The sequence below is a fragment of the Dama dama genome, chromosome 8 (assembly GCF_033118175.1).
Source record: "Dama dama isolate Ldn47 chromosome 8, ASM3311817v1, whole genome shotgun sequence".
NCBI lineage: Eukaryota > Metazoa > Chordata > Mammalia > Artiodactyla > Cervidae > Dama > Dama dama.
The window spans coordinates 17,018,542-17,033,355 of record NC_083688.1 but is presented as its reverse complement, the minus strand read 5'-3'; the positions used below and the strand labels follow the sequence as shown (position 1 = coordinate 17,033,355).

At 42.0% G+C, this 14,814-nt stretch overlaps 1 protein-coding gene and 1 long non-coding RNA gene across 7 annotated transcripts in view; one reads left to right on the top strand and one right to left on the bottom strand.

The window, feature by feature from the left end:
- LOC133060800 (uncharacterized) overlaps positions 1 to 14,814 on the bottom strand; it is a 70,329-nt gene that overhangs the window by 22,561 nt on the left and 32,954 nt on the right. The window lies entirely within an intron of this gene.
- The window catches only part of SP100 (SP100 nuclear antigen), a 91,633-nt gene that overhangs the window by 71,946 nt on the left and 4,873 nt on the right, over positions 1 to 14,814 (top strand). For all 5 annotated transcript variants that reach the window (XM_061148539.1, XM_061148540.1, XM_061148537.1 and 2 more), the window contains 3 exons: positions 1,887 to 2,029; positions 4,538 to 4,576; positions 11,062 to 11,177. In XM_061148539.1, the coding sequence (XP_061004522.1) occupies positions 1,887 to 2,029; positions 4,538 to 4,576; positions 11,062 to 11,177 (298 nt within the window). The remainder of the gene's footprint in view (positions 1 to 1,886; positions 2,030 to 4,537; positions 4,577 to 11,061; positions 11,178 to 14,814) is intronic.

Below are 14,814 nucleotides of genomic sequence, written 5' to 3'. Positions count from 1 at the left end.
ACACAACATCCTAGAGAGGCTTGAGGAAAGATGGCATTTCGACACTTTTTAAATTAATGAATGTTAGCTGACCAGGCCATCTCCTCTCCTGCCATGGCAAGTGCCCACAGGTTCCCATCGACACCCAATACAAGGGCAAGTGCTTCAATAACAGGATGGAAGATGTACACATTTGAGAAACTCAACAGCATCCTTCACAGTCGATTCCCTGTAATGTCTGTCTGGCCTTTTGCTCACTGAAAAAGAGCACAGCCTTTAGGTTCAGAAGACCTGGATTCAAGTTTCAGCTGTACCAAGGGTGTCTATTTTGTATGGGCCAATGTAGTATCTCTCATACTGAACTTAGTCTTCACCCAAATGGGAATAATAATAAAACTTGCCTCACCATATCATGAGAAAAAAATGACATAATAGATGTAAAAGCTTACAAATTATAATTGTTATAATACAAATGCTCATCTTGCTCATCTATCATAACTGATTCCCTCCTCCCAAAATACAGTTCATTCGGTACCAACAAGTATTGGGTTGGGCAAAAAGTTTGTTCAATTTTTCCATATCTTACAGAAAACTCCATATGAACTTTTTGGCCAACCCAATATAAATGGGTTTTTTGCTTTTGTGTGTATGGTAGTGGCTCAGTCATGTCCAACTCTTTGCCACCCCATGGACTGTAGCCTGCCAGGTTCCTCTGTCTGTAGGATTCATCAGGCAAGAATATTGGAGTGGGTAACCATTCCCTTCTCCACAGAATTTTCCTGATCCCAGGATCAAACCCAGGTCTCCCTCATTGCAGGCATATTCTTTACCATCTGAGCCACCAGGGAAGTCCATATATAAATGTTTGCCTAATGACTATATCAGTTCAGTTCAGTCGCTCAGTTGCGCCCGACTCTTTGCAACCCCATGGACTGCGGCATGCCAGGCCTCCCTGTCCATCACCAACTCCCGGAGTTTACTCAAACTCACGTCCATTGAGTCAGTGATGCCATCCAACCATCTCATCCTCTGTTGTCCCCTTCTCCTCCTGCCTTCAATCTTTCCCAGCAGCAGGGTCTTTTCAAATGAGTCAGTTCTTTGCATCAGGTAGCCATAGCACATATATAATTTATCTTTTCCCACTTTATAGCATTTCCTAATTTCTTTTAACATAAAATAGCTTGAATTCAAAATATGAGAAATAGTTGCTTGCCATTAGCTGAAATGATCAACTTTTGTACAAGACAAGGCAGATGTAGCTGTGGTGACCCCGTGTGACCTCACTTGCCCCCTCAGAAACTCAACCTGGTTCTATCTCAGGTCTCAGAGAAGGGAAGAGAAAGAATCTTCCCTACTCATCTTTTGATTCATTCTTTTTTTTTTTTTCATTTGAACATAAGGAAATATTTTTTTAAGTAAATGTGGGTAGTAACTGGGGGCTTCCCAGGTGGCACTGGTGGTAAAGAACCCTCCTGCCAATGCAGGAGACATAAGAGATGAGGGTTCAGTCCCTGAGTCGGGAAGGTCCCCTGGAGGAGGGAATGGCAACCCACTCCAGTATTCTTGCCTGGAGAATCCCATGGACAAAGGAGCCTGGCGGGCTACAGTCCCTGGGGTGACAAAGAGTTGGACACAACTGAAGTGAGTTAGAACGCACTCCAGGTAGTAATTACTGCACTTCTCATTGCATGAAGGCCAAAGTATGCACACTGGACAGGAAGTTGGCTCCTACCCTTGCCTTTCAGACTGCTCTGGGTCCCCAAGAGGGGACTCTGCTCTCCTGTTGACGGTTCTGAAGCCAAAACAGGTGGCCCAGATTCATGCGGTGGGAGGTCAAGTCTTGGGATTTTCACAGTCTGGTGCATGCCCTGGCAAGAAAGGGAGCTCACCTTGTCTTGGTCTCACAGGCTCCTCAGAAAAGTGTATAAAGGATGAGAATGGAATGTGGTTCACCCTCAAGGAGTTTGAAAAACAAGGAGGCCGTGAAGCCTCCAAGAACTGGAAGAGGAGTGTGCGCTGTCATGGATGGACCCTGGAAGACTTGATTCAGGTATTCTAGCGTCAAAGCACTGCAATCAAGGGTTTTGTGCCATGGGTCACCGGCTTCAAGCTTTAGCAGGACACTTCCAGAAAATCACCATGCCTAGGTCACAATGCATATATTATCCTAATAGTTCATGTGGGTGCTATTTTCGCTGGCTTTCATTACAACTCAATCCTCTAAGTGTGTAAACTCTTACACTTAAATTTTTAAATTTTTTATTCAATTTTTAAAAGTTACTTTCCACTTCCATTTATTACAAAATATTAGCTATATTCCCCCTGTCGTGCTTGAGTCTGTCTTATACCCTCTAGTCGTATCTCCCACTTCCCTACTTCTATGTTGTTCCTCTCCCCACTTCACTGTTAACCACTGGTTTGTTCTCTATACCTGTGAGTCTGCATTTTTTATGTTATATTCACTAGTTTGTTGTATATATTTTTTTAGATTCCACATATAAGTGATACCATGCTTACATTTGTCTTTCTCTGACATTTGCTTACTTAACATAATGCCCTTCAAGTCCATCTATGTTGCTGCAAATGGCAAAATTTTGTTCTTTTCTATGGCTGAGTAGTATTCAAATTCTTACAATTTTGGAGGTAGAACAGTAAAAATTGTGACCTTGGCGCTGCCACTAATAATGCCATTGTGTAATTTGGTCACAGGAAAGTAAATTAAATTTAATAAACTTAATTTGGTGGGGGAAGATCTTAGACTTTGTCAGGGGAATGTTTAAAACAACAATAATAGAACTATGTATCTGAAAATAATGCGTCAGAGTGAGTGTTTTCTGGATAGACTTATGAAGTTCATTCTTGAAAAAGAATATCTTAAAATGTATTTTAAAATATCTCTTTGATCCTCTTATCAGCCCCTGATGTGAACAAAACAGGCCAGATCTCTGTCACAGATGAACCTGTGCCTCCTGGCTCTGTACCACATGCCCCAGATGGTCCTTCCTTGTGCCATTCTAATGATGAGAAGATAGTTATTGAATACATCTAAAGTAAAGTGTGGCCCCAACCCCTAATCACGAAGACAACTACTCATTTCTAAGCACAGGACAGCACAGCTCATGGGTAGCATAATGAGATTCGCTGGCAGGAAAAGACACAGCTCAGGGGAGGGAAGGTCGTTTCTGTCTTTGAAGTTAAGTCCAGTTTCATGGGACAGTTTGCACTGAGCTAGGTCTTAACAGAAGACTACTTCCAACAAGCAAAATGGTAGGACTGAGAAATTCTGCATAGAAAGGATGGTATGATTTGTCAAGAAGTTGTGGATGATAAGGCTTCCTACATGAACAGGGCTGATTGTGGAGGCCTTGAGGCCCAAGAAACAAGACTGAGCCCTTCGTTTAATCATGGGGCAATCATGGGAGGTTTGGGTTCTGGACTGACTGACTAAGTTGAAAGAGTGTTGTAGAGGTAAGAATCTGATCAGGGAATGCAAGATGGATTACAGGGTGGGGAAGGTTAACCCATGGAGACGTCAAACGACCTCCATCACTTTTCCACCTGATCAACCCCACTCACCCTGCAAGGCCCAGCACAAACAGCACACTCTATTGGAGTCCTTGCAAATTCCCTGAGCTCGCTTCCTATTGCAGCTGAACAATTTCCCACAAATTTAGTGCCTTAAGACAACGTAAATCTATTATCACATAGTTCTGCCGACCAGAAACATGAAATCAGTTTCACAGGACTCAAGTCAAGGTTCAGCAGGGCTGGTTCCTCCTGGAGCCTTCCAGGGAGAATCTGTCCCTCGATTTTTTCAGCTTTTTTTGGAAGCAGCTTCCATTCCTTGGCTTGTGGCTCCTTCCTCACATCACTCCAGCTCTTGTTCTGTCATCACATCTCCTACTACTGACTCTCGTCCTCCTGTCCCCTCTAATAGGGACCAAAGTCCCTTTTACTGTATAAATTAGCACATTCATGGGTCTGGGGATTGGGATGTGAACATCTTGGTGGGGATGGGGGAGTGTGGGGAACAACAGACATTATTTAGCCTACTATACTTACCCATCTCTGGATCCTGAAATATTCTGAGAGCACAGTTTAAACTTTATCATTCTTACCGATTCTGTGCCAGCTTTTCCCACTTGTCTCCCCAAAGAGAGTGTGTGTCCAAGGCCACTGATAAGGCCTGCCACCTGTCAATCACTCACTAGGTATGTACCAACAGAATAGCTATAGTACTCGAGGTATAAATACACAAGCTAGAGGGATACTGGGGGATGGAAAGGAAGTGGCAGGTGTAGAAGTGGTTGTAAAGGAAATTCTGGCAAGACTTTATAAGGAGAGCAAGCGTGAAGATACAGTTTTTAAAGCTGACTTTAAATCTGAGGCTGGGTAACAGAGAGCAGTGCATTACAGACTTGGAGAGGGAGTTTATTTCCCATGAAGATCCCTCGAACTTGTGTTGACAGTGGGACATGAATGAAAGGCAGTTGGAATTATTGAGCTCACAAAGTAGAAACAAGGACCCATCACAGCATGAATTTCATTTTTCTTTCAGAAAGGACACCTACCAAACCCATCAAGAAAAAGGAAAAAGGTAGCTATTATCTTCTGTCTCACCTACCATATTGTTGATTTTCCATCTCTCTGGCTTTATTGCATAGTTTCTAAATTAACCAATTATGATGAAGCTTGACTTTATAGTATGGTGTTTTTGCTACTTCTAAACATTTATGTGTGTGAAGCTGGGACTTCTTTGAGTCTTAAAATATTTGAGATAGAGGGTGGAGATAATCCTTAAAAATAGATAACGAAGCAGAACTGACCTTGTACATTTGTTTTAGAAAAATGGATGAGTAAGTCCCTATATGTGAACGTTAAAGTTGCAAGCTTTCGAAGACGCAAACATGCATTCGCATGTTCAATCACATAAGTTCGTTCACGTGTCTGGCGTGTGGTCATGTATGTGACTCCTCCACAGCTAATGGTGCTTGTGTGTACTTTACTGTACAGTGCAGTATAGAGGATAGGAGTACAGTATATTTATTTCAAGTCCAGGATGTCTGGAAGCAATTGTAAAAGCAGCAGTGATGTAGCTGGTATGGCTAAGAAACTCCAGGAATTGGAGGCCCAGAGGAAGGAGGAAGAGAGACAAAAGGAAGTAACTGCAGAACTGAAGAGATGCACGAGGTGGCAAATAGTAACGGGATTTTCTTTATCTGAAGAGGCAGCCTTAGTTTCTGAGGCACAGGACTCGGGCGTAGAACGGTACAAGAAGGTTGTAGCAGCCGTTCAGAATGCAGTCCGATGCTACCGTGTCATCCATGATGAGAAAAAAACAGCCACTACCCAGACATCACTGCATCATTTTTAAAAGAGAGTAGACAGAGTTGAATCCAGCAAAGAACCAGAACCTGTGTCATCAACATCAGGCGTGAGTGAAATTGCAGCTTGCCCTCCCTCTCCTGTTGCCGACGATCCTTCAGCTCTACCGTCTTCCACCTCCAGTCCCTCCTCCAGTCAGTAACCCTTCTTGCCTGTTCAGTCTCTGCCAGCCTCTATGTGCCGGCTGTTGTACTGTACCCCTGCACTTTTCAAGGTACTCTTTTGTACATTAAAAATGTTTTCTTTACTTTTTGTGTTTGTTTGCCTTTTCTGTATTATTTGTGTGAAAAGTGTTACAAGTTTATTACAGCACAGTACCATAGAGTTGATTGTGTTAGCTGGGTACCTAGGCTAACTTTGTTGGACTACCCAACAAATTGGGCTTTCAACATGCTCTCGGAGTGGAGCTCATTAGTAGGTAGGTGAGTTTCTGTACTGTCTTTCTTTAAAAAGTTTTTATTGGAGTACAGTTGACTTAAATGTTGTATTAGTTTCAGGTGTAGAGCAAAGTGGGTTGTTATATATATACATATATCCACTCTTTTTTTAGATTCTTTTCCCACATAGGCCACTGCAGGGGGCATACTGTCTTAAAATTAGACATAAAAGATGGAGCTAGAGGTGGAAAAGCATGATTTTGGAAGGCACAAAAAAAGTGTGTTTAATGATGGTTGCTTTTGCAACTGATTGTATTTTCACTGGTTTTTCTGGGTTCTGGCTTTAATGAAATAAGGATTGAGCAAAATGGAAACATCTCATGGTCACTCTAGTTGACCTAGTATAGACCTAATGTAGAAATCCCCTTCGGAATGAATATATAGTCATATGTCACCTGGCAAAGCAAAAACAAAACCAAACCTCTCCTTCACATGCACACAGCCACTCACACTGAGTCTTTCCTCAAGGGGTCTGTCTTCAAGGTAAATTTTACTTCCTTCATGGAGATGACACATTAAAGAATACACTGATTGGGAAGCAGGAGTGCCCTGTAGAAGAGGCTGCTACTGTGGAGAGGCCCTTCAACGTCATCAGAGGGGCTGTGCAGACCTTAATGCCACCAATGAAGGCAAATTCTCTCCTCCAAAGTAGCATGTGACATTCATGGACTAGCGCTGTCTGTGTTATGTGGATTCTGGGGAAGGCGTCAGATAGTTGATGTCTTCCTCTCCAAGACAGTGTCTGAGAGAGAAGCTATGAGGTGAAAAAAAGGAAATAGAAAAGCTTCCATTTTCCTAACTTCCAGCAGAGGTAACCTTGGCCATCTCTGCCAAACCAGGAAGTCATGATCTTCACAAAGCTGGTTTCTGGGGATACCTGCTCCACTGACTATATGCTAAAGATTCAGTAACTAGGATTTGCATCCACTGTGTTTTCTGGAGAAAGAGATGCTATTTGCACTGTTCTTTAAGACCAAATGCTTCCACCGATCAACGTGTGTTCCAATTCACCTCCGCTCATTGGGCTCAAGGATAATATTCTGACTGTTATGATTTGGAAATATCAGGCCATTTTGCTTTGGCTCATAATAATATATTATAAGTAGAGGCTCTGCATTCTTGTAGCAACAGGCCTCACAGAAGCACTGAGAATGAGATGAAGTATTTAAAAATTCAGATCAGCAGGACTGGTACCGGGTTGGATGTCTGGGATGGGGTAAGGGAGGGAATCTATGTTCACTTCCAGTCCCCTGGGTAAATGGTGGGGCTCTTAATGAGAGGAGGGGGCACCAGAAGAGGAGCACATTCAAGACAGAAAGACAAGGACTGTGGTCTGGGGCACAATGGGTTTCAGACATGATGAAAGACATATAATTTTATGATTAAAAAAAAAAGTAGTGTTTGGATGCTCAGGTACTCAAAAGAAGACCAGGAGACCAGATAGACAGGGTTTTGTTTGTTTGTTTGTTTGTTTTTTGAAGTTTGCATATGGCCATTTATTTATTTTTTTGTTTGTTCGTTTTCTTCTTAGGATTTTTTTTTCATTTATTTTTATTAGTTGGAGGCTAATTACTTTACAATATTGTAGTGGTTTTTGCCATACATTGACATGAATCAGCCATGGATTTACATGTGTTCCCCATCCCTATCCCCCCTCCCGCCTCCCTCTCCATCCCATCCCTCTGGGTCATCCCAGTGGACCAGCCCTGAGCCCTTGTCTCATGCATCCAACCTGGGCTGGTGATCTGTTTCACACTTGATAATATATATATTTCAATGCTATTCTCTCAGATCATCCCACCCTTGCCTTCTCCCATAGAGTCCAAAAGTCTGTTCTGTACATCTGTGTCTCTTTTTCTGTCTTGCATATAGGGTTATCATTACCATCTTTCTAAATTCCATATATATGTGTTAGTATACTGTATTGGTCTTTATCTTTCTGGCTTACTTCACTCTGTATAATGGGCTCCAGTTTCATCCATCTCATTAGAACTGATTCAAATGTATTCTTTTTAATGGCTGAGTAATATTCCATTGCGTATATGTACCATAGCTTTCTTATCCATTCATCTGCTGATGGGCATCTAGGTTGCATCCATGTCCTGGCTATTATATAAACAGTGCAGCAATGAACATTGGGGTACACATGAGAGACACAGGTCTTAAAGCCTAGGGATGAATGTGGTAGGTCATGGGAGTAGTTGTGGTCATCTAGGAGAGGAAAATGGGCAGGGGACAACAGGACAGAGCCCTACAGAATTCCAACATTCCAGGTTTGGAAGCTGAAAAGAAGAAACATGTTAGACAAATCAAAGAGAATGGAGTGTCATGGAACAAAGCATAAAGAGTGTTTCTAGAAGGAAGAGGTGAATGGCCCTCCCCACCACCTCCCCACTTCCTCAACACCCACCAGAGTCCCAGCTACCCATCACAGGTGGGCCAGTCCCCAAATCTGCGATTGTTTTGTACCTAGACTGTCATGCAAGTACTGTCATGTGAATTTCTTCTTCCAGCCCATGGTGTAGAAAGGGTACCTTCATCTAGATGAGGAGCTGCTATCTATTAGATGAACTGTTTCCCACCACATGGTTATCTTTCCACTCAGGTGAGCCAGGAGAGGGAACAGGTGCCCATTCTCTGGGCATTTCTGCAGAACAGACACATGACCCTCATACATAGAAATCGTAGTATATAGACATTCACATGTTATTGCCACATAGATTATCACCAAAAATAAAAAGGAAGAAATTTAATTCTCCTTGCCCACCAATGGGGTCTTTCCTTGACCATTCTTATTTTGGTCTACAAATTCTATAGGCTTTTTTTTCTTAAGATTTTTTTTATGTGGACCATTTTTAAAGTCTTTATTGAGTTTGTTACAATATTGCTTCTGTTTTGTGTTTTGGTTTTTTGACCGTGAGGCATATGGGATATTAGTTCCTCAACCAGGGATTGAACCGGCACCCCCTGCATTGAAAGGGGAAGTCTTAACCACTAAGGTGCCAGGGAAGTCCCTATAAATTCTGCAGTTTTAACATGTGCTGCTTGTTACTCCACAAAACTTAGATGCAAACACTGTCAATTTTTTTCCTTTTTTTAAATAAATTTATTTTTAATTGAAGGATAATGCTTTATCATATTGTGTTAGTTTCTGCCATACATCAGTATGAATCAGCCATAGGTATTCACATGTCCCCTCCCTCTTGACTCTCCCTCTCACCTCCCACTCCATCCCATCCCTCTAGTATGTCACTGAATGAAATAAAATCTGGCTAAGAGCCCCCAGATCACTTGACCTGCCTCTTGAGAAACCTGTATGCAGGTCAGGAAGCAACAGTTAGAACTGGACTTGGAACAACAGACTAGTTCCAAATAGGAAAAGGAGTACGTCAAGGCTGTATATTGTCACCCTGCTTATTTAACTTCTATGCAGAGTACATCATGTGAAATACCAGGCTGGATAAAGCACAAGCTGGAATCAAGATTGCCGGGAGAAATATCAATAACCTCAGATATGCAAATGACACCACCCTTATGGCAGAAAGTAAAGAGAAACTAAAGAGCCTCTGACAGTGAAAGGGGAGAGTGAAAAATTTGGCTTAAAGCTCAACATTCAGAAAACTAAGATCACGGCATCTGGTTCCATCACTTCATGACTAATAGATGGGGAAACAGTGGAAACTGGCTGACTTTATTTTTCTGGGCTCCAAAATCACTGCAGATGGTGATTACAGCCATGAAATCAAAAGATGTTACTCCTTGGAAGGAAAGTTATGACCAACCTAGACAGCATATTAAAAAGCAGAGACATTACTTTGTCAACAAAGGTCCATCTAGTCAAGGCTATGGTTTTTCCAGTGGTCATGTATGGATGTGAGAGTTGGACTATAAAAAAAGCTGAGTGCCAAAGAATTGATGCTTTTGAACTGTGGTGTTGGAGAAGACTCTTGAGAGTCCCTTCGACTGCAAGGATGTTCAACCAGTCCAACCTAAAGGAGATCAGTCCTGGGTGTTCACTGGAAGGACTGATGTTGAAGCTGAAACTCCAATACTTTGGACACCTGATGTGAAGAGCTGACTCATTGGAAAAGACCCTGATGATGGGAAAGATTGAAGGTGGGAGGGGAAGGGGACAACAGAGGATGAGATGGTTGGATGGCATCACTGACTCAATGGACATGATTTGGGAGGACTTCAGGAGTTGGTGATGGACAGGGAGGCCTGGTGTGCTGCGGTTCATGGGGTTGCAAAGAGTCGGACATGACTGAGCAACTGAACTGAACTGAAAGGCCCCACATATTGAGACTGGTGAAAAATCCTGCACCAACTGACTTTGTGGGCCCTTTCATCTTCCTTACACAGGACAAAGCACCAGGTCTTCCATGGGCTCAGAAGATTAGGGTAAGACCTTGGCCTTCAACTCCAGTGGTTGCCATTACCACAGTTCCCAGCCATTGAGAGATGGCACCTCCACACCTAGATGCCAAGTTAAGTCATGGGATAGCTTTCCCTAGGCTTCAGATCCAGAGAGGTCTGTCTGCCCTGGCATTCAGCTGATTATCTGTGCCCATCGTCTTTCCAACCAGAGTCACTGTTGCAGGCTCAGCGGCTCTCCAGCACAAAATCCATAGCCCAGGAATGTCTCCTCAAGTCCTTCAATTCACAGAGAACTTACGAGAAGGAAAATGGGATGCAGTGATCTCTCAGATGTTTATTCTATCATGTAAAGTCTCAGTAGGGACTTTCCTGGTGGTCCAATGGTTATGACACTGCTACAAGCACAGGTGGTGCAGGTTCAGTCCCTGGTCAGAGAAGATTCCCACATGTCATACAACATGGCCAAAGGACCATAAAAAAAAAAAAAATTCTCAGTAAATCACTCTTCAATGAGTCAATGTAAATGATGCACTATAGACAACTAGATGAGACACTGTATTCCTGAGACAGACTTTGCCTTCAGAATAATAAATTTCTCAGATTATCTTTAATTTATCCTTTTCTGTGGTTGTTGAAAGTCTTCATGTGTCATAATCTCTGTCTCTATAGAGAAAACTTTGAAAGTTTAACACATAGCCACTTCCTCCTGAACTTCACTGCAGACCAGAAAGTCTTCTCCTGAACTCTAGTAAACCATTTTGAGAATAGTTTACAAGTATCGCCTAGGTACAAGTAAAGGCTGTGTGTCTACAGTGCCAACCACAGGGCTGACTTTCCAGAGTCTTGCTGATCCCAATGATGTCTATATCTTCTCCCCTTCTAGCCAGAAGACTCAAAAAAATGCGAGGTGTGTGGTGAAAAGAACAAGCTGTTATCCTGTGATAAGTGTCCAAGGTTCTTTCATGAGAACTGCCACATTCCACCCAAAGTTGCTATCAAGTGAGTGAGACCTGGCTCCCTCCTGCCCTTCCTTCTTATGTTTCTCCCATCATGCACATTCAGACTGCAAAGTTGTCTCTTGTTGTATGTGTCTTGATTCAGAAGCAGAGTTCTTACGTATCAGGATTCAGAAAAAAGATACATAGCTGTTTAACAGTGCTAGTAGCAGTAGATTAATGAGAAGAAAACTTTTCAAGTGGTGATTAGGTATAATAGAGAAAGGAATAACCCTCACTTCCCTCACTTGATTCCCGGACCCATGCATTTTGATGGGGTGATGGCACCGTATATTAGTTGCTGGTTTAAAACATATACCACCTGCTATGGAAACATCAATCTGAGGCTGAATTTTGCGATAAAGAACTGATGATCTGAGCCACAGTCAGCTCCAGCTCTTGCTTTTGCTGATGATATAATAGAAGCTTTTCCATCTTTGGCTGCAAAGAACATAATCTGATTTCAGTATTGACCATCTGGTGATGTCCGTGTGCAGTTATCTCCTGGGTTGTTGGAAAAGGGTGTTTGCTATGACCAGCATGTTCTCTTGACAAGACTGTTAGGCTTTGCTGTGCTTCATTTTGTACTCCAACACCAAACTTGCCTGTTATTCTAGCTATCTCTTGACTTCCTAATTTTGCATTCCAATCCACTACAATGAAAAGGACACCCCTTTTTGGTGTTCATTCCAGATGTTGTAGGTCTTCATAGAACTAATCAGCTTCAGATTCTTTGGCATCAGTGGTTGGGCATAGACTTGGATTACTATGATATTGAATAGATTGCTTTGGAAACAAACCAAGAACATTCTGTTGTTTTTGAGATTGCACCGAATATTGTATTCTATACCCTTTGATTGACTGTGAGTCCCACTCCATTTCTTCTAAAGGGATTTTGCTCACAGTGGTAGATATAATGGTCATCTGAATAAATTTGGGCTTAAATAGAAGAAAGTAGGGAAAACCACTAGACCATTCAGGTATGACCTAAATCAAACCCCTTACAAATATACGGTGGAGGTAACAAGTTGATTCAAGGGATAAGATCCAATATGCAAAGTGCCTGAAGAACTATGGACAAAGGTTTGTAACATTGTACAGGAGGCAGTGACCAAAATCATACCAAAGAAAAAGAAATGCAAAAATGCAAAATGGTTGTCTGAGGAGGCCTTACAAACAGCTGGGGAAACAAGAGAAGTGAAAGGCAAAGGAGAAAGGGAAAGATATTCCCAACTGAAAGCAGAGTTTCAGAGAATAGCAATGAGGGCTAAGAAGGTCTTCTTCAATGAACAATGTAAAGAAATAGAGGAAAACAATAGAATCGGAAAGACTAGAGATTTCTTCAAATAGATTGGAGATATTAAGGGAACATTTCATGCAAGGATGGGCACAATAAAGGACAGAAATGGTAAGGACCTAACAAAAGAGGAGAGATTAAAAAGAAGTGGCAGGAATACACAGAAGAACTATACAAAAAAGATCTTAATGACCAAATAACCGCCATGGTGTGGTCACTCACCTAGAGCCAAACATCCTAGAGTGTGAAGTCAAGTGGGCCTTAGGAAGCATTAATATGAACAAAGCTAGTAGAGGTGAGGGAATTCCAGTTGAGCTATTTCAAATCCTAAAAGATGATACTGTGAAACTGCTGCACTCAACATGGCCACAAATTTGGAAAACCCAGCAGGGGCCACAGGACTGGAAAATGTCACTTTTCATTCCAGTGTCAAAGAATGTTCAAACTACTATACAATTGTGCTCATTTCACATGCTAGCAAGGTAATGCTCAAAATACTTCAAGCTAGGCTTCAGCAGTACATGAATCGAGAACTTCCACATGTACAAGCTGGATTTACAAAAGGAAGAAGAAAAAGAAATGAAGTTGCCAACATTCATTGGATCATGGGAAAAGCAAGAGAGTTCCAGAAAAAAGCATTTACTTCTGCTTCATTGATGACACGAAAGCCTTTGACTATGTGGATCACACACACACACAAAAAACTGGAAAATTCTTAAAGAGATGGGAATACCAGACCACCTTACCTGTCTCCTGAGAAACCTGCATGCGGGTCAAGAAGCAACAGTTAGAACTGGACATGGAAAAACTGACTGGTTTAAAATTGGAAAAGGATTCCTACAAGGTTGTATATTGTCACTCTTTTTATTTAACTTGTATGCAGAGTACATATGGAAAATGCTAGACTGGATAAACCATGAACTAGAATCAAGATTGCTAGGAGAAATATCAACAACCTTAGCTATGCAGATGATACCACTCTAATGGCAGAAATCAAAGAGGAACTAAAGAGCCTCTTGATGAGGGGGAAAGAAGAGAGTGGAAAAGGTGACTTAAAACCCAACATTCATAAAACTAAGATCATGGCATCTGGTCCCATCACTTCATGGCAAATGGATGGGGAAAAAGTGGAAACAGTGATAGATTTTATTTTCTTGGGATCCAAAATCACTGCAGACGGTGACTGCAGCCACGAAGTTAAAAGATGCTTGCTCCTTGGAAGAAAAGCTATGAAAAACCTAGACATCATATTAAAAAGCAGAGATATCACTTTGCTGACAAAGGTCCATATAGTCAAAATTATGATTTTGCCTGTAATCATGTACGGATGTAAGAGTTGAACCATAAAGAAAACTGAGCATTAAAGAATTGATTCTTTTGAATCGTGGTGCTGGAAAAGACTCCTGAGAGTTCCTTGGACTGCAAGGAGATCAAACCAATCAATCCTAAAGGAAATCAGTCCTGAATATTCATTGCAAGGACTGATGCTGAAGCTGAAGCTCCAATACTTTGGCCACCTGATGCAAACAGCCAATTCATTGGAAAAGACCCTGATGCTGGGAAAGATTGAAAGCAGGGGGAGAAAGGGATGACAAAGGATGAGATGGTTGGATGGTATCATCAACTCAATGGACTTGAGTTTGAGAAAACTCCAGGAGATAGTGATGGACAGAGGAGCCTAGCATGCAACAGTCCAGGGGTCGCAAAGAGTTGGACATGACTGAGCGACTGAACAACAACAACAAAATGGGACTATCACAAAGCTGACAAAACCGGAACTGTTCTGAGCTTTCAGAAGATGATCATCACAGTTTTATCAAGTCAGCTGATCTTGAATCTCAGGGTTCAGGATAAGATCCCTGAATTCTGTGGGTGTGAGCCCACTACTGCATTTCCTTTGTGGTAAAGTGTATCTTTGGTCAGAGGTGATGACGTGTGAGATAACACGTAGAAGGAGAAGGCATTTTAGAAGAAGTAGAATTTCTGGGGCCAAGGAGGAGAATCTCTACCAGGATTATGTCCATCCCTATGAAGATAGAGCATTTTTCCTCCAAAATGGGAGGAGTTTAACATAGCTCATCTGCTCCCATGAAGCTCCCAGAGATTGTGCCACCTCAGGAATTCAGCAAAGAGAGCAAAGAATGCTCAAACTACTGCACAATTACACTCACCTCGCACACTAGTAAAGTAATGCTCAAGATTCTCCAAGCAAGGCTTCAACAATACATGAACCGTGAACTTCCAGAGGTTCAATTTGGTTTTAGAAAAGGCAGAAGAAGCAGAGATCAAATTGCCAACATCTGCTGGATCACTGAAAAAGCAAGAGACTTCCAGAAAAATGTCT